Source organism: Lucilia sericata, unplaced genomic scaffold (assembly GCF_015586225.1).
Source record: "Lucilia sericata isolate MDLA Ls3-8-SP2 unplaced genomic scaffold, ASM1558622v1 Contig000307F_arrow, whole genome shotgun sequence".
Taxonomy (NCBI): domain Eukaryota; kingdom Metazoa; phylum Arthropoda; class Insecta; order Diptera; family Calliphoridae; genus Lucilia; species Lucilia sericata.
In genome coordinates this window covers 113195-134769 of record NW_023994331.1, presented here as the reverse complement: position 1 = coordinate 134769, position 21575 = coordinate 113195, and the positions used below count along the sequence as shown (strand labels likewise).

The 21575-nt window shown below is 28.5% G+C and overlaps 1 protein-coding gene across 7 annotated transcripts in view; it reads right to left on the bottom strand.

Moving 5' to 3' along the window:
- LOC119603436 (aminopeptidase N) overlaps positions 1-21575 on the bottom strand; it is a 133440-nt gene that overhangs the window by 68374 nt on the left and 43491 nt on the right. For 2 of the 7 annotated variants that reach the window (XM_037955469.1, XM_037955474.1), the window contains exons 1-3: positions 14594-14708; positions 11279-11364; positions 10555-10744 (exon numbers count right to left, since the gene is read on the bottom strand). In XM_037955469.1, coding sequence (XP_037811397.1) covers positions 10555-10579 — 25 coding nt within the window. In that variant the 5' untranslated portion in view covers positions 10580-10744; positions 11279-11364; positions 14594-14708. Of the gene's footprint in view, positions 1-7078; positions 7115-10554; positions 10745-11278; positions 11365-14593; positions 14709-21575 lie in introns of those variants that run through there. The other 5 variants (XM_037955470.1, XM_037955475.1, XM_037955472.1 and 2 more) reach the window with 4 other exon arrangements.

The window sequence follows — 21575 nt, the reverse complement described above, 5'->3', positions numbered from 1 at the left end:
TATCAAGTGTCATTTTCTTTATAGTTGTTTTTTCCTTCTTTTGCATTAAAACTCAATTCTATAAGGGTTTTATGTTGGTAAAGATTTCTGTTCTTCGGGTTGTGTAAAGTGTATAAAATTTTGAAATCAAATCAGCTGCTTTTCATAAAAAGGGATTATGAGTTTTTAGATATCTTTCTTGGATCATAAATATTGTTTTTAAATATTCATTATATGAAAGAGTGTTTCACATTGACCCAGAAAAGCCCAACAATCCACTGTCAAAAGTGTAACATCAAAACGTCAAATTACATTTTCAGTGAATAAGAGAAAGCGGCATTTTACAAACATTTGTTAAATACCAGATGCTGTTTATTCGATTTCTTTGATCAGGGTATCTGTCTGTCAAATTTTATAATCAAAAAAATATTTATTAGCATAACTATCACTTGATTATTATATGTTTCATCAACGAAACCCAAACATTGTTTTGGATTACGAACATTTAACGACTTTTCACGAACTTTTAAAATTGAATAACAATCCAGCAAAAACCTGGTACTAATACTTGCTTAATAATCTCTTTGTAAGCGAGTGTGGTAAGCACTTATTAAACTATATCTTTGTAAGCGAGCGTGGTAAGCACTTATTTAACTCACTATTTGTAAGCGAGCGTGGTACGTACTTTCCTCCAACATTGATTGCGAAATTTCAAGTATTTCATACGATTTATTTGGTCTAGTATAGAACTCATTCTTAAAAGTTCAAGTAATTCCACATGATTCTTGCCTTTTATATCAAGTCTCTTATCACAAACGATTTGAACTTTATTTAAGGCAACACAATTTAGTTGACATAAACAATATTGTAGCACAAACTAAGCAAAGTTCTGACAACCATTATGCAGTTCGATCACACAATAATATTTTCTATTTATTCGACTCAAACACCTGAGAGTATAGTTATGTCAAACAAATTTAAACATTATAAACAAATAACCAATGACAATGGAATTATTGGTAGGGAAACATTTGTTTGTACCAGTAATTAATGGTATGGCATGGTTGAATTGCTAAAAGTAATTCGGTGTACTATTTAACCTTGGTCAGAAAACATTAAAATTCATGCATGACATGTCGCAGTAAACGGCCGGTAAAAATTTAAATTAAGATTTATACTGATTTCGAGTTTTTGACAATTTTGGGAAATTTAGGTTTTTTTTCATCTAAATATTATAAATTATGCCAAATTATTATTTGGATTTATGTTTTTCTATATTTTTTCAAACTTTTTAATAATTTCTCTGAATTTAAATATTTTTATTTTTTTAAGGAATAAAAATAATTCTTAAGAAAACTACTGCATTTCGGTTGACATCATTTTTTTTTTTTTTGCTTATTAATTCCTAAGAATTTTTATCTATATTTATATTTTTGGTATCAACGCCTTTTTTGTTCACTTAAAAACGCATAATAATTGTTTAAACAATATTGTGTTTATAATTTATTACATTTAACCAATTTTCTTATAATAAAAACAAACAATAATTCTAAATTCATAACTAATACCCTCATTTTAATTTATGAATAATGTATTAAGAGTTGTATTGATTTTTAATTAACTCACTATATATTTACACACACCTTCAATTGAACACTCAGAGTAAAAAAATAATAAAAAACACATAACGATTTAACCCATTTGACACAACGATATAAAGGTCTAAAATTCTTCGCAATGAATTAAATTTATAAGATTTGTTTAATGTTGAAAATGTGCAATATTGACCCACGATTTCACACATACCCCTATCGAGAGGGAAAAAGAAATATACACGTCTGGTACCAAATTGACATCAAACTGTTTATAATTTTTCAATACCATCTGTTTTAAAAGTATATACATACGTATGACAATACTATGTAATTTTATACACATCCGCTGTCTAAAATTTAGATTTCGACAACGAATTGTTGCAAAGTTGACAACGTTGCGTTGTCAACTTGGTACCAAACGTGTATATTTCCTTTTCCCTCTGTGTAGAAGTTATAATGAGGAATATTGCTAAAATTGGAGCATACTTGGTCTTTTTCGGAAAGTGTCTGAACATTGAAAAATTCAATGAGGATAGATTCATAATTGACCTTAAGATTTCTATAAGTATTCTTGCAAAATTTTGAAAATCACTCTGATGTTAATAAATCAAATATAATACTAAAATGCAATAGAATCGGTGCATAATTGATCCCGATCCATATACGAAGCCACTTTCACATCATTTCAAAATAGGAAAAGGAGAAAAAATTTAGAAAACATTTGAAAATGTTTATACCCCACACCTTCGTAAAAGGTTATATAGAGTTCTTCATTCCATTTGTATTATCTTCAATATAATTTTCTAATCTTATACATATGCAGATTATGGATCCTTATATATAGCGGAGTTGATTAAACTATGTCCGACTTTCTGTCTGTATGTTTATTAAACTCAATTTACTGAAGATAACTTCGCGATTCAGATATTCAATAATTCTTTCAAAAATACTTTCGTGAAGTAACCTATTTGAAATCTACAAAAGGCTCAGAATCACTTTCTGAGTCCATTAAGCTATGTCTGTCTGTCCATCTATCTGTATGTTCATGTAAATCTTGTCCTCACGCTAGAGTTCGCAATTTGATGAAATTTTCCACATAATCTTCTCTTAATCCAAACCTATTAAAAATAGTTAAAATTGGTTCATTGTTTCACATAGTCCACATACGATCGTACCCCCCGAGTAGGGCTTTTGAGCTAATAATTATGTTAAATGTTTAATTAAAGCTACACAATCGGAAATATTATTTTATATAAGTCTAAATGGTACTGCCGATTTTCGTAATGTTCGGGCCTCAATTGACCCTAGTCAAATAATAGAGTAGGTGACAAATTATCATGAAAATTACGAGTGTAGCGTGGGCAAAAGCTATAAATAGACAAATAGACAGACGGACATAGCTAAAGCGAATCAGAAAATGATTCTGAGCCGATCGTTATACTTTACGGTGGGTGTAGAACCAAAATTTTTGGGTGTTTATAAGATTCGGCATAGCCCAATATAAACACTCTTAATGGGCAATACATACATATGTATGTTCCCTTATTACTAATATTTTTCTATGAGTTTAAATCAAAATGAATCAAAAATTCGATAATTGTCAATAATAGCAGTAAACGAAATGTACTTATTAATAGATTTTATCAATAAAAATCTAAAATGAACATTCCACACAAAAAATGGAACTAAAAGTCGGGCGCCTTAAAATCAAAAAAAAAATTAAATGGATTTCTCCAAAAAATAATGAAATAACATGAATATTTAATTAAATCAAACTCGTCAGTTTAGTAATAAAAATTAATTAAATTAGTAAATTAAAACTCACGTGTTTCTTTTTTTTTATTAATAAAAGTCAATAAACTTACTTACGGCCCTCGCACTTTCTATATACGGTTTTATGAATGACTGAACGTATGAATTGTAAAATGAATTTTATGACCAGGTGGGTGTTTTGACAGCTATAATTTGATAAGACAGAAGGTAATTTTCTTATTTTTATATTAACTTCTAATAGTAACACTTAGTGACAGTTTCACTCACATTATAAAAGAATTTTTCATATTAACATATAAATAACATAATTGTAATTTTATATTTTTCCGGCCCATTGTGTTATGGTTATGATGTTTTAGTCTAATTTTTGTGTTTTTTAAATAAAGGTTTTTATTTTCTTTTAATAAGTCTTTTTAGAATTTAGGTTTTTATGTAGTGAAGATAACCAAAAACAAGTTTAAAATTTAATTTTGTTTCATTTGAGAACAGACTTTGCTTATTTGAAACACATATTTATTTACTTTTCCATTTGTTTCATGTTTCTAATTCTAAGAAAAACATTTTTTTTTTGTACCTTAAATATTTTTGCAGTCTGCAGACGATGACAATAACATTTTCAAGGTCTTTTTGTTTCTGTTTTTTTAAGAAAATTTTTATTTTTAAACACAACTTAAAAAATGACATCATCAGTTGGCTAAAAAGGGTTTCATGCGAGTTGCAATATATATTTTTATATCAATAAGGATTGGCAAGACAGCTGCCTTTTATTTAATGTTATAAAATTTTTTTTTATTATATAAAATCAAAACCATATTATTAACAATTTTGCCAGTTTTAAGGTAATAATCAAAAACGCATTAAGTAATTAAGGCAGTAAAAGAACTGAAAGTGCTGAAAACCATGAGTAGTTTTATCTTCAGAAAAGTAGCTTAGCCCACGCAAAGATTTTTAGTTTAAAATGTCAAGGCTGTTACTTGTCATTAATAAATACTTTATACAAAATTTAAATCCTTTAAGAAACTTAAGTTGTTTTATCGGACCAACTACTTATTATTAAAATCGTTTTTAAATAACTCAATAATATATTTATACCCATCAAAATTTTGGTAATAACTATTCAATGACAACTATATGCCGTTTGCATTACTTATAAGTAGTCTAGTAATCTTGGCGCTTTTTATTTGATCGCGAGATAATCACTTTTTTAAACTCATGGTCCAAGGATGAAGCCTATTAAAAATGGTTGAAATCGGTGCTAGCCCTCATACAGCCGTAGCCCTCTAAAAATGCTCTTGAGCTCATACTTATCTTAAATGTTCAAGTATCACTACAAATATCGGCACAACTTAGTTTTACATATATACATTTAGACTTATAAGTCTAAATGTTATAGCCGATTTTCTTAATAGTCGGGCCCCTTCAGAAAATGACTTGAAGTTCAATAATTAAGTCTATAAACTAGTTATAAGTCTATAAACAAGTCTTGAAATTATCCAAAAAGTATTCAATAAATTAGTCTATAAATATACTAGTCAATATATAAATCCAAAGACTAGTTATTAGACTAGTCCATAAACTAATCTATATAGCAACGTATAAACTAGTCAAAACTATCCAACAGACAAATCTAGAGACTAATCTTTAGGTTAGTCTATGTAATGGTTTATGCACTAGTCTCTAGACTAGTATGTTACCTAGTCGTTTGATTAGTATATAGTCTGTTGGCTTGTCTATAGGTTAGTCTAGAGATTAGTTAATGGACTAGCTTAATAACTAGTCTATGAATTTATAGATTTGCTAGTTTATAAACTAATCTATTGACCAATCTTTGGACTAGTCCATAGACTATTGACTACTTTATATAATGGTTTTTAGATTAGTCTATATACATACTTAGAGACTAGTCTATATACTAGTCCATAAACTAGTTTATAGGTTAGTGAATGGAATATACATTAGTCTACAGATTACACTATATATTAGTTTATAGACTAATCTCTAGACTAGTCAGTTGTCTTGTCTATATGCTAGTCTACTGATTAGTTTATGGACTAGTCTAATAACTAGGCCATGAACTTATATATTTACTAGTTTATAGACTAATCTATTGAATATTCTTTGGACTAGTCCATAGACCAGTTACATACTAGTCTATTGACTATCTTATAGATTGGATTTTAGATTAGTCTATATACTAGTTTAGAGACTAATCTATATACTAGTTTACTGTATAGTGAATGGACTAGTTCATAGACATTAGCAAATAATTTTGATACCCCGATATACGTTTACGTTGAAGTCCCTTGTGAACGATATTTGAAATATTGATATTGTGTAAACAAAAAATATCATCTAGAAGTATACGTTTAAGTCACTTACACTGAAAATCAGAAAAATGATATTTAAACGATAAAATGAGAGAACCATTTAATTTGTTTTACTTCTGTTTAAAGCACTTCCACATGTTTCAGAGAAAACGGCTACACAAGAAAAAGTTATTCCCTACAGAAGTTCGAAATAATTAAACCTCGACGATTAAATAAGTAAACACTTGTCATCGTGGAAGTTACTTCTGAGTGCCTTTCGCGATAAGCAGTGACGTTCTTGTCTCGGTTTTGTTGTTAACAACATAGAGTGTTCTATCTTCTAAACCCCAACTTTTGGAAACGGAAAATTTTAAAATGTCTTGTTTGGGTTCACTTCTTTATCTTAAACCAGCGAAGTCGAACATTGGAATGAAATTAACCCAAAAACATGTATTGGGTTCTTAACTATTTCCAATGATTTTTGTTTAAAATTATTACCTTCAGAAGTAGTTCTAGGTAAACGTTGTATCGTTATATAGTGAACAATTTCGGATCTAGTTTTTCTTTTGGTCGAGATCAGGTTATAAGCGTTATAGTTGCGATATGCGTCATATATATTTTGAGTGAATTCAGTTCATTTATTAATATGTCCTTTCACCCTCTTCTAGTTTTTAGAAAATTTTTGAGATAGTTTTTCTTTTTTTATAGATAACTCTATATAACTTAGTTCCTAATTTAGGATATCAACAATATTCGAGATAAATGGCAACTTATTCCAAAGTTGCTAGTCAAGAAACCAAGTTGGTTTACCTATTTTAAGGAAAACCTGAAAGAAGTTAAAAAGTCGATTTTTACTAATTTTTCATTAGAATTTAGCTTATTATTTTAACAAGGTGAAGACATTGGAGGCAAGTACCACGATCGCTTACAAATAACTACTTAAATAAGTACTTACAAACAAGAAGTTAAAAAGTTGTTTTGTTTTATGGCAAAACTTAAAATAAAGAACTTACGTTGCTGATTATATGTAGTTCATTATAAGAATACTTATAGGTAATGCAGACAGTATGTGGTAGTCATTTAAACTTAAGTTGTTGTGTAAGTACAAGTCATTACCAAGTTTTTGCTGGGAACATTAACAATTTTTTGCTAGGTATTCAAATACGAAACTATTCTACAGACATATTTTATGAAAAAGTTTTACATTTTAAAAAATTTAATTTAAAATTAATAATTTTTCCTCAAAAGTTTTTTTTTAATATTCTAAAAAAGCTTTTAAGCTAATAATTTTTAAAATATGTCAAAACTAAATTATGAAAGGTAAGATTTATTGTCTACCATTAAAAATGTTATCTGTAGATAATAAATTTTACAAAATTATGAAATAAATTTTAAAAATAATACGTTTTCAACTTAAACATTTACCTGGACTTTCCACTCCTATTATGGCATCAGAATCCTCTATAGAAGCAGCATTTGTTTAAAAGAAACATTAAATCATAAATATTTATTTTGTCATCTTAAGCAAAATTTTATATTTAAAAAGAAATTATGTAAATTAAGTAATTTTTTTATTTTAAAAATTATTACGAAAAATTAACAAAAGAGAGAAAAAAAATTACCATAAAGATGTGCAAGTGCATCCCATAGATGACTAATAATTTGAAAAACAATGATGACTAACTAAATGCTAATTTGTCTATGACATTTGAAAAAGTTTAAACAAATAAAATTTGCTTTAAAATAATTTTTTTTTTTAATTTTTAAAAATTGCAAAAATCACTTGTAAAAAAAATATAAAAACAGAGAAATGTCAAAATGTTCAAACGATAAAAATAAAGTGTAAATTATTTCATGAGCTGGCGTAAACATGAAGAATTCTTTAATGCTCCCCTTTTTAAAAACTAAAAATTTTTTAAAGAAAAAAATAACAAACATTTGAAAGAAAGAAAAAAATTCAAAGTCAAAAAAAATTTATGGGTAAATGTTAAATAAATTCCGTCTGGGGTGGGGCTGAGGCAGCATTCGGATAATTTTCAAAATTTTATTTAGAATTTTGTTTTACACTATTTTTATTTTTTTTTTTTTGAGTTTGAAATTGTGCATGTAACCTGCCTGACGTTTGTGTTCTTTATATGTATGTATAAGTATGTGTATAAATTTTTTTGACTTTGAATTTTGTTAACTGAAAATTTGGGGCAAAGTGTAGGGGGTCTCTATCTCTCCTACGTTACCGCAAGGTGCCAAAAATTGACATCTGTTTTACGTTCCAACGAGTACGTATGAGTATGTATTTACACAAAAAAAAATAAAACCAAAAATAAAAATATTTTCATTTTCGTAAATATTTTAACAAAAAGCTTATACTTAAGATAAACAAAAATAAAAACCCAAAAGAAAAAAAATTATTGTAATAACAAAACATGTTCGTAAACGTGTTGTAAATTGTATGAGCATATACGTTTGGGTGGCATGTACTATATGCTACATGAATAAGGTGGTAACACCACCACCTCAATGACCGGAAAAATGTGGGCAGTTTGTAGTTTACGTTTATGTATTTAATGATTTTTTAATGCTTAGAATAATAATAAAAAACATAAATGAACATGTAATATCTAGTAGTATTTAAAGCAATGTTTTTTAACACTTCTTTTGAAGAATAATTTAATGTGAGATTCCTTAGATATGGAGCATTTAAACATTTTTTTAAGAATATCTGAAGTTTACTTTGTAAAACGCCAATTTTTCTTTTAATAACAATTAAAATACATTTTTATAATAAAAAAATCTTTAAATTTTATTTTGTATTGTAATAATTAAAATGTGTAAAAAGTACTTTTCTACTACTATTTCAGAAAAACATTTTCTTTTTGCAAATAAGCGAATTTTATTGATGAATTTTTTGAAAAAAAGAAAGAAAGTGCTTTTTTACTACTATTTAGAATAATTTAGTAGTTCCCTCCTCCAAAGTCTAGCGGCACTTCTCTCAGTAAACTCTTATAAATACCACTTCCCTATCTGTTAGACAATGCAAGAAGTATCTGTCATTGCTTGTACGCCTTTCAGACATTACCCTTGTTTGGGTTCCTCCGAATTGGGACTGTTATGGAAATGAATATGAGACATATGAGCTTGCCAGAACGGGATCGGCTGTTGATATGAACAACGACGTTTCGGTAGCGAATGTGTTAGGTTTTATCAAGAGCAGTATCCTCAGATACTTTCTTCAAAAGACTGCAAATAGGTGGAATAACGTAGACACATGTAAAGGAGCCAAGTTATTGTGGCCCTCTTTCAATGAGAAACGCACAAGACATCTTATATCGAGATTGATAGCAGTAGTAACAGGACACTGGGTGATAGGCAGACATGACTTAAGCTTAAAGATATCCTGAGATTTCTGACAGGTACAGGCTGGATCTAATACTATACAATACTACATCTGACGAGTGGAGTGATCCGAACAAAACGGAGTCTCTTCGACTCTACTTTCCAGTTAGCGTGCAGTGAAGTACACAGAGGGAAAAAGAAATATACACGCCTGGTATCAAATTGACACCAAAGAGTTTATAATTTTTCAATAACATCCGTCGTCAAAGTATATACATACAAGTATATACATTGCAACAATTCGTTGTCGAAATCTAAATTTTATACACATCCGTTGTCAAAATGTTAACAAACGTGGTAAGCTCACTATTCGCAACGGATTGTTTGTCAATAATGATATATCGGACATATAGGATCCTGTTGTAAAGAAAATTTATATTTCTTCAACTAATACTTTTTGAATCGTTCTTAATAGTAAACCTAGAAACTACATAGGTCAACATTTTTAATCCAGAAACTTTTCTGAAAGATTAAATTCTCAGATTCTCGGCATTCCTCCATCACATCAAGTTCTCGAGATATAGTGCGTTAAAAAACCCACTTTTTGACTATATTTGAGACGTTTTAACAGGGTGAAAATATCTTTGTTTGTAAAATCTGTTATGGCATCTGCACTAAAAATAATCCATGCCTAATATATACGAAAAATGTCGTACATTGTACGAATGAAATTGTTTCGTAATATATACGAAATTGTACGAAATATTTTAGTATAATGAAAAAAAAAATTTAGAAAATTTAAATTACATAAATTATAAAATAAAAATTTGGAATTAATTTGCTTATTTTAAAATATTTTCTTGTAATTTTTCTTTTACGTTATGAAAATAATTTGTAAATTTAATTTTTTATTTTCTTAAATTTTATAAAAAATGTTATAGTACTTTTGTAAAATTAGAAAATAATTTGATTAAATACTATTTCGTATTATACAAGAAATTTTCGTAAATATTACGAAAAAAAGTAGTTTTCGTAAAGTTAAGAATGGAGAAAGTCCAATTAGTAGACTTTAAAATAAAGATTTAACCTCTGTTATATCTATTTCCTTCTTCAAGATATATTCACATAAAGCTTTAAAACATAATTTTACAAAAACAGATTTTTACAACATTTCTGCCTAATATTACAATAAACTTACTTACATACATGTCACAATTTGTCATAATTTTTATGACTTTATTATAAAGTCAACAGATTGAACTTTTAGACAACGTAAACGAATTTATTTAAAAAGATGTCTTCGGCCTTTTATAACTTGTCAAATATTGCCAAAATAGTATTTTTTTTTTTTAATTTTAGGACACGATATCTCTGTGACTAGATTGGAGTTCAACGCATATTTTGAAAATTATAGTTGACAAATTTGGATTGCAGAAGGTTTCAATTGATTGTGATAAATGATTTTAAAAAATAATTTTGCAAATAATATTGATAACAAAAAACTAAATAAATCTATGAATTTAAAATCTAATATTTATATTATTTTAATATATTTTCTTACGACTTACCTTCATTAACATAACCTCCCTCCATGGTGCCAAATGTATACAACTTGTTGCCTTTAATTTTTACTGCCTTTTCTTGCAACAAATTCACTTTTTAATATAAAAATATATGTTAAATTCTTTTTTTCTTTTAATAAAAAAAATTTAATTTCTTTGTTAAAATTATTTCGTTGAAATCATTTGTTTTAGCACTCTGTAAAAAAAAGAATTTCGTAAAGAAAATAAGAACACTTTTCAATAAAAGAAAATATTTAATATAAAACTACAATGAAACACTTGAAAATGTATATAAGAAAAAAAATATATACAAAAAATAATAACAAGAAAATATTTCACAATTAAAAATGTTCACTAAAAATTCATTTTAGTTGTTTACACAATATTTATATAAAATTTTTTTATAATTTTTCAACAGAAGATATAAAAAAACACTTGATTTTCTTTTTTGTTTAAAAATTAAAAAATTTTCAATTTGATTTCTCAACACTTATTATTATTTTGCACTTGTTTTGTTTTTTAATTTTTAAATAGGGCTACTAAATTTAATTTTATTTTTATGGTGTTTTTTTCAATTTAAGAAACTTCTTTGTTCGAGTTTATGGTTTTTTACAAGAGGCTGCATCCAGTACTTTCGAGTAACAATGCAACAATTTGCAGTTACATGTGGTAATAAAATTTTATGCCGCTTTTTTAAAACTCTTTTTTTTTTAATTTCAATTTTACATACAACTATTACACTGCTTTTTTTAAATTGTGGTCTACGCTGACATTTTGAAGTTAACGACTTTTTAAAGAGTTTAATGGCCGCCCCAACTGCAAAGAAAACAAAAAATAAAATGTCTATTAAAATTTTAGTTTTTTTTTTTCAAAAGTTCTTATCAACAGAAATAACATATTCAAGTTTATTACAAAAATTTCCTTAAAATTTTTGTTAACCTCTCTCACTGTTGTAAATTATCAACTTATGCCATTTAATCTGACATAATTTTATTTTAATTATAGCTTCTTAACATTTTCACACTTTTCTTAAAGATAAACTTGTTAAGTTGTTTTAGTTTTTTATAATTTTTAAATATTCCCCCTTTTATTCGAGTTATTTCGTTAACATACACAATTTTGTGCGTGTTTTGCAACCAACATTTAATTTTTTTATAATTTTTATTTTTAATTATGTATTTTAAAATCTCTATATCTTAAAGATGGCGTTAAATGAAATTAAATCTAGACAATTATTTTTTTTTTTTTTTTTTGTTGCTGACTATCATGTTTTTAGATTTTTGAAAATAAAATTATGTTTTAATCTTATTTTATCTTTACACATTAGGGTAGCTATTTTTTATGCTAAGATTTTAGCTTGGGAATTACGGCATAAGCAACTCTGGAAATCTAAGTCATATCACATAGTACACAGACCAAGGGAGACTATGGTCTAGTCTAGTCTATAGTCTAGTCTATAGTCTAGTCTATAGTCTAGTCTATAGTCTAGTCTAGTCTAGTCTATAGTCTAGTCTATAGTCTAGTCTATAGTCTAGTCTATAGTCTAGTCTATAGTCTAGTCTATAGTCTAGTCTATAGTCTAGTCTATAGTCTAGTCTATAGTCTAGTCTATAGTCTAGTCTATAGTCTAGTCTATAGTCTAGTCTATAGTCTAGTCTATAGTCTAGTCTATAGTCTAGTCTATAGTCTAGTCTATAGTCTAGTCTATAGTCTAGTCTATAGTCTAGTCTATAGTCTAGTCTATAGTCTAGTCTATAGTCTAGTCTATAGTCTAGTCTATAGTCTAGTCTATAGTCTAGTCTATAGTCTAGTCTATAGTCTAGTCTATAGTCTAAACTACAGTCTAGTCTATAGTCTAGTCTATAGTCTAGTCTATAGTCTAGTCTATAGTCTAGTCTATAGTCTAGTCTATAGTCTAGTCTATAGTCTAGTCTATAGACTAGTCTATAGTCTAGTCTATAGTCTAGTCTAGACTAGTCTATAGTCTAGTCTATAGTCTAGTCTATAGTCTAGTCTATAGTCTAGTCTATAGTCTAGTAGTCTATAGTATAGTCTATAGTCTATTCTATAGTCTAGTCTATAGTCTAGTCTATAGTCTAGTCTATAGTCTAGTCTATAGTCTAGTCTATAGTCTAGTCTATAGTCTAGTCTATAGTCTAGTCTAAAGTCTACTCTATAGTCTAGTCTATAGTCTAGCCTATAGTATAGTCTATAGTCTAGTCTATAGTATAGTCTATAGTATAGTCTATAGTCTAGTCTATAGTCTAGTCTATAGTCTAGTCTATAGTCTAGTCTACAGTCTAGTCTATAGTCTAGTCTATAGTCTAGTCTATAGTCTAGTCTATAGTCTAGTCTATAGTCTAGTCTATAGTCTAGTCTATAGTCTATTCTATAGTCTAGTCTATAGTCTAGTCTATAGTCTAGTCTATAGTCTAGTCTATAGTCTAGTCTATAGTCTAGTCTATAGTCTAGTCTATAGTCTAGTCTATAGTCTAGTCTATAGTCTAGTCTATAGTCTAGTATAGTCTAGTCTATAGTCTAGTCTATAGTCTAGTCTATAGTCTAGTCTATAGTCTAGTCTATAGTCTAGTCTATAGTCTAGTCTATAGTCTAGTCTATAGTCTAGTCTATAGTCTAGTCTATAGTCTAGTCTATAGTCTAGTCTATAGTCTAGTCTATAGTCTAGTCTATAGTCTAGTCTATAGTATAGTCTATAGTATAGTCTATAGTCTAGTCTATAGTCTAGTCTATAGTCTAGTCTATAGTCTAGTCTATAGTCTAGTCTATAGTCTAGTCTATAGTCTAGTCTATAGTCTAGTCTGCAGTCTAGTCTATAGTCTAGTCTATAGTCTAGTCTAAAGTCTACTCTATAGTCTAGTCTATAGTCTAGCCTATAGTATAGTCTATAGTCTAGTCTATAGTATAGTCTATAGTATAGTCTATAGTCTAGTCTATAGTCTAGTCTATAGTCTAGTCTATAGTCTAGTCTATAGTCTAGTCTATAGTCTAGTCTATAGTCTAGTCTAGTCTAGTCTATAGTCTAGTCTATAGTCTAGTCTATAATCTAGTATATGGTCTAGTCTATAGTCTAGTCTATAGTATAGTCTGTAGTCTATTATATAGTCTAGTTGTTAGTTAGTACTATTTCTAAATTTCAATTTTCCATGCCTGGATTTTAGTTCCATTATTATCCCACCATCACAGAGTTGATCTCACTAGCAAACTCTGTGAAGATCGGATATTATTTTAAAACTCAGCTTTCAGCTCAGCTCAGCTTTAAAATAAATTTATTTATTATTTTTTAATTTGTTGACTAATCGGAAAAAGCAATCATATAAATCAATATAAATTCATGATTTTATCTAAAAATTATTAATGAGGATTATTAATAATGATACATATTTTGCTGATTTTGCACACATTAAACACTTTTTAAGCATTTCATTATTAGTTTATAAGCCAAAATTGTATTTGTAGCAAATGTATGATTAAAGTATATTTTTTTAATTTATTTTATATTTATACAACAATTTTTTTTGTATTTTTATTTATTTTTCTATTGTTGTTTGTTTTTTGTGGGCTGCTGCTGTCGCAGTTGTTTTTGCCGTTGTGGGTTTATCTTATGAAAAATGTTGGCACCACGGTTGATTTCAAATAATTTATAGATTAAAAATAAAAATCTTTGTTTTTTTTTTTTTTTTTTTTTGGTATTTCAAGATCAAGAAGCACATTTTGTTGCTTTTTATAAATAAATAAATAATCTCTTGAATGTTAAAATAATGTGTCACTGAGATTCGTCAAGAAAAATGTTTGGGTTTTTGTGTTATAATTTTTTGTTAAATGTTTATAAAAGTGTAATAAAAAAAGCTTAATCAATATTTTATCTTTATGAGACTTAAATTACTATTAATGTATAATTTGCGTAAAAATTTTAACGCAAAAATTTTTCCACATAAACATAAAATTTATTAAAAATTTTATCAGTTTTGATAATTTTATAAAAATTAAGGGCGTTTTTTCACATCTTTTTTAGAGACAAACTCACTTTATCCCAAAAATCACCAACAAAATTAGCACAAGTTTAAGCGATTTCTTCCCAAACCGAAAACCCGACCAAACGATATGAAACTCACGATTAAACTGACTTGCTGACAAATTTCATATCAAACATTAACGCTCAAGAAGCAGAAGAACTTTTATTTTCGCTTTCCTTTCCAACACACACACACGCTCACTCGCTCACACATTCATCCAGAACAGTTGTCAACAGATTGTTAATATTTATTGTAAGAATAATAAAAATAATAATTAAAATGAATAAAACTTTATAACCTGGTGTAAGAATAACAAAATGATCGTAAAATACTTACAACACTCAACTCAATCACACACTCTCTTTCTCTCGCACTTCGTATACAAGTGAAAAAATAAAAAAATTGTTCAATTCATCAATGAATTTATTCTTGAATTTTGATTAAGGCGCTGTGATCGTCGTTCTATGCGACAGTTTATTTTTAACTCATAAATAACATAAAACCAAAAAAAAAAAAAAAAATTATAACGTAAAAGGCACTTCCCAGACTCAAATTGGTGAGACTTTTATTTTTTGATGACTAAATGATCATCAAAAAATAAAAGTATGAGGGAAGAAGAATTGATTGAATGACTGATCGACATGATCACTTTGACAATTAACAGTGTGTTTTTTGTTTTTTGGGTTGTTTTGTTAACGAAAGGGTTGTTGTACGTATGGCATAAACAGACAGCGGAACTAAAAATAATTGAAATAACAAACATTTACCAAATAGTACAAACTCACAATTTTCAGACCAAACATATTCAATTCTAGCACAATGGGGAGATAACATATAGCTCTAGACTAGACTATAGACTAGATTATAGACTAGACTATAGACTAGACTAGACTATAGACTAGACTATAGACTAGACTATAGCCTAGACTATAGACTAGACTATAGACTAGACTATAGACTAGACTATAGACTAGACTAGACTAGACTAGACTAGACTAGACTAGACTATAGACTAGACTATAGACTAGACTATAGACTAGACTATAGACTAGACTATAGACTAGACTATAGACTAGACTATAGACTAGACTATAGACTAGACTATAGACTAGACTATAGACTAGACTATAGACTAGACTATAGACTAGACTATAGACTAGACTATAGACTAGACTATAGACTAGACTATAGACTAGACTATAGACTAGACTATAGACTAGACTATAGACTAGACTATAGACTAGACTATAGACTAGACTATAGACTAGACTATAGACTAGACTATAGACTAGACTATAGACTAGACTATAGACTAGACTATAGACTAGACTATAGACTAGACTATAGACTAGACTATAGACTAGACTATAGACTAGACTATAGACTAGACTATAGACTAGACTATAGACTAGACTATAGACTAGACTATAGACTAGACTATAGACTAGACTATAGACTAGACTATAGACTAGACTATAGACTAGACTATAGACTAGACTATAGACTAGACTATAGACTAGACTATAGACTAGACTATAGACTAGACTATAGACTAGACTATAGACTAGACTATAGACTAGACTATAGACTAGACTATAGACTAGACTATAGACTAGACTATAGACTAGACTATAGACTATAGACTAGACTATAGACTAGACTATAGACTAGACTATAGACTAGACTATAGACTAGACTATAGACTAGACTATAGACTAGACTATAGACTAGACTATAGACTAGACTATAGACTAGACTATAGACTAGACTATAGACTAGACTATAGACTAGACTATAGACTAGACTATAGACTAGACTATAGACTAGACTATAGACTAGACTATAGACTAGACTATAGACTAGACTATAGACTAGACTATAGACTAGACTATAGACTAGACTATAGACTAGACTATAGACTAGACTGTAGACTAGAGTTTTCACCTACCGATATCATATTCGGTTTCAGCGACCAAAAGTACATGAAGTCGAGTCGGTTGATTTTGAAAGTTTTTATAAAACATCATTTCGTTGACCTGTAGAATTTTTATTTAAAATATTGATAAAATTTGTCGCAGTGTATTTTAACAATGTACCGCCGTTTTCTTTTCTCTACCCTTTATAATAAATCGTAAGATTTTTTATATTTTCCTTTCAATTCCAATAAAAATAAATAATTAAGTAATTACTTAAATAATAAATTTTGAAAAAAAAACTTTCTTTACAAAAGTTAAAACTTTTTTACAAAAAGTTTTTTTTTCGAAAATTAATTGCTGTTGAACTTTACAAGTTTTCAGTAATTAACCCCTTTAAAAGTAATGACAAATATGAATGTTTGTGTAATTGATAACCTTGTAAAGAAATTATAATTGTATAAAAATAAAAGAAAACCACTTTCATCATATGAAAAATCAACAAAATTAATTAAACAATAATAATGATATAAACTAGACTTAATGATTTTATAATAGTGTAATAAAAATCTTATTTTATTGCATAATAGTTTACATATAAAAGCAAGGGTTCATTGTTTTTTGATTTATTTGTAAAACCCCCGAAAAAAATGACAAATTAAATCAAAAGAACCTTGAGATGAATAAATATGTAGTTAGATAAAAAAATTGTAACAACTTTGTTTGTGTAAATGTATGTGTGTATATGGTTATTTGTCTAATCATTACAATCAAAAAACCATTATAATAAATTGTTAACCAATATATAAATAAATGTAATTCTATTTTTGATTTGTTGGGTAATTTTAACAATTAAATTTTCAATAAAAAACCAAACACGTAGAGCGCGTTAGTAACATTTTTATATCAATTTGTTTAGATCATTTTTAAATTTGTTTATTAAAAATTTTATTTATTTTTAAACGTTTCAAAAAAATTATATTGTAATGATTTGAATGCGTGTTGAAAGTTTTTGGAAGTAGAGTCATCATCATCATCATCGTTAACATTAATCATAATCAACCTTGAATTTGTTTCCATATTTTTCTTTTATATAAATTAATCTAATAAAACATCGGCCGACTATTAAGACACTTTTTTCTCTTTTATTTTCTTTTATCTTTTTTTATAAAAAGCTGAAAACAAATTTATATTATTAATTAAATACAAATTGTTGAGTTTTTTGAAATTTTTTCAAATACTTATTCGAGCTATATTTATTTGGGTCAACATCAGTATCAATTTATGATGGCAAATCAATTGAAATGTTAAAAACTATTGTACAAGAATCAAAACAAAAAAATTTATAAGTATTTATTTGCTAAAAAGTTTGTCAATATTGATGAAAATTTCGTTATTGCTAACCATTTAATTAATTAAAAAATATTTTATTTTATTAAATGAGAAATTTGTTTCTTTGAAAGGGACCAATTTAGGTAATTTAATTCTAAATAGGCCTACAAATGATCTGTATGGAAGCCAATATTTGTAGTGTTGGGTACCAGAGATGAAAAAGTCAGTACTATTGCATACCTTGGGTACATTTTGATTTCAGAAGTACGACGATACCTCCACGACATATTAAGTACCGACATTCTAAAATTTTTTTTAGTCTATAGTCTAGACTATAGACAAGACTATAGACTAGACTATAGACTAGACTATAGACTAGACTATGGACTAGAATATAGACTAGACCATAGACTAGAATATAGACTAGACTATAGACTAGACTATAGACTAGACTATAGACTAGACTATAGACTAGACTATATACTAGACTAGACCACTGACTAGACTAGACCATAGACTAGACTATAGACTAGACCATAGACTAGACTATAGACTAGACCATAGACTAGGCTATAGACTAGACTATAGACTAGACTATAGACTAGACTATAGACTAGACTATAGACTAGACTATAGACTAGACTATAGACCAGACTATAGACTAGACTATAGACCAGACTATAGACTAGACTATAGACTAAACTATAGACTAGACTATAGACTAGACTATAGACTAGACTATAGACTGGACTATAGACTAGACTATAGACTAGACTATAGTCTAGACTATAGACTAGACTATATACTAGACTATAGACTAGACTATAGACTAGACTATAGACTAGACTATATACTGGACTATAGACTAGACTATAGACTAGACTATAGACTAGACTATAGACTAGACTATAGACTAGACTATAGACTAGACTATAGACTAGACTACAGGACTAGACTATAGACTAGACTATAGACTAGACTATAGCCTAGACTATAGACTAGACTATAGACTAGACTATAGACTAGACTAGACTATAGACTAGACTATAGACTAGACTAGACTATAGACTAGACTAGACTAGACTATAGACTAGACTATAGACTAGACTATAGACTAGACTATAGACTAGACTAGACTAGACTACTAGACTAGGACTATAGACTAGACTATAGACTGACTATAGACTAGACTATAGACTAGATATAGACTAGACTATAGACTAGACTATAGACTAGACTATAGACTAGACTATAGACTAGACTATAGACTAGACTATAGACTACTAGACTATAGACTAGACTATAGACTAGACTATAGACTAGACTATAGACTAGACTATAGACTAGACTATAGACTAGACTATAGACTAGACTATAGACTAGACTATAGACTAAATTAGACTAGACTATAGACTAGCTATAGAGGCTAGACTATAGACTAGACTATAGAACTAGACTATAGACTAGACTATAGACTTAGACTATAGACTAGACTATAGACTAGACTAGAGTACTAGACTATAGACTAGACTATAGACTAGACTATAGACTAGACTATAGACTAGACTATAGACTAGACTATAGACAGACTATAGACTAGACTATAGACTAGACTATAGACTAGACTATAGACTAGACTATAGACTAGACTATAGACTAGACTATAGACTAGACTATAGACTAGACTATAGACTAGACTATAGACTAGACTATAGACTAGACTATAGACTAGACTATAGACTAGACTATAGACTAGACTATAGACTAGACTATAGACTAGACTATAGACTAGACTATAGACTAGACTACTAGACTAGACTAGACTATAGACTAGACATATAGACTAGACTATAGACTAGACTATAGACTAGACTATAGACTAGACTATAGACTAGACTATAGACTAGACTAGAACTAGACTATAGACTAGACTATAGACTAGACTATAGACTAGACTATAGACTAGACTATAGACTAGACTATAGACTAGACTATAGACTAGACTATAGACTAGACTATAGACTAGACTATAGACTAGACTATAGACTAGACTATAGACTAGACTATAGACTAGACTATAGACTAGACTATAGACTAGACTATAGACTAGACTATAGACTAGACTATAGACTAGACTATAGACTAGACTATAGACTAGACTATAGACTAGACTATAGGACTAGACTATAGACTAGACTATAGACTAGACTATAGACTAGACTATAGACTAGACTATAGACTAGACTATAGACTAGACTATAGACTAGACTATAGACTAGACTATAGACTAGACTATAGACTAGACTATAGACTAGACTATAGACTAGACTATAGACTAGACTATAGACTAGACTATAGACTAGACTATAGACTAGACTATAGACTAGACTATAGACTAGACTATAGACTAGACTATAGACTAGACTATAGACTAGACTATAGACTAGACTATAGACTAGACTATAGACTAGGCTATAGACTAGACTATAGACTAGACTATAGAATAGACTATAGGACTAGACTATAGACTAGACTATAGATAGACTATAGACTAGACTATAGACTAGACTATAGACTAGACTATAGACTAGACTATAGACTAGACTATAGACTAGACTATAGACTAGACTACAGACTAGACTATAGACTAGACTATAGACTAGACTATAGACTAGACTATAGACTAGACTATAGACTAGACTATAGACTAGACTATAGACTAGACTATAGACTAGACTATAGACTAGACTATAGACTAGACTATAGACTAGACTATAGACTAGACTATAGACTAGACTATAGACTTAGACTATAGACTAGACTATAGACTAGACTATAGACTAGACTATAGACTAGACTATAGACTAGACTATAGACTAGACTATAGACTAGACTATAGACTAGACTATAGACTAGACTATAGACTAGACTATAGACTAGACTATAGACTAGACTATAGACTAGACTAGACTATAGACTAGACTATAGACTAGACTATAGACTAGACTATAGACTAGACTATAGACTAGACTATAGACTAGACTATAGACTAGACTATAGACTAGACTATAGACTAGACTATAGACTAGACTATAGACTAGACTATAGACTAGACTATAGACTAGACTATAGACTAGACTATAGACTAGACTATAGACTAGACTATAGACTAGTTTGTTTTCTTGAAGTCTTAAAAAGTTAATATACTAAAAAACTAACTAAAAATTCCTTCACACAACTATTTTCGCCCAACCTTTTTGCCAAACACGAAACCCCCTTCCTCCAAACAAGGCCACATCAAAAGAAATATCCTTTTCATTCATATGCCAAAGTTTAGTTTTTCGAAAAAAGAAACTTTTCCACTCATTCGCTATTTATTATGTAGATTTTACGTCCATATATTAAATTATGAATTCCTTAACATTTTCTTATCAAGAAATTTTAATCCCATTAAGGTACGTATGAAGTACTCCGGCTTTAGTAAACTTCATTATATCAAAATTGTATGTGAAAATGTCATAAAGTGTTTTAGTCAGTAAAAGAGAAAAACAAAAAAAATAAAAACATACACAACAATGAAACTACAAAAGTTTACTACGTTGACCTTAAACTTTATATTGAACTTTGACACGCAGACCTATAAAACGTAAAAAGAGCCGACATACGGCCTAATAAAATAGTTAAACATGTATGTGTTATAAATAGTTTTATACTTAGGTTTAGAGTAGAACTTGTTGGTCGCTTTAGT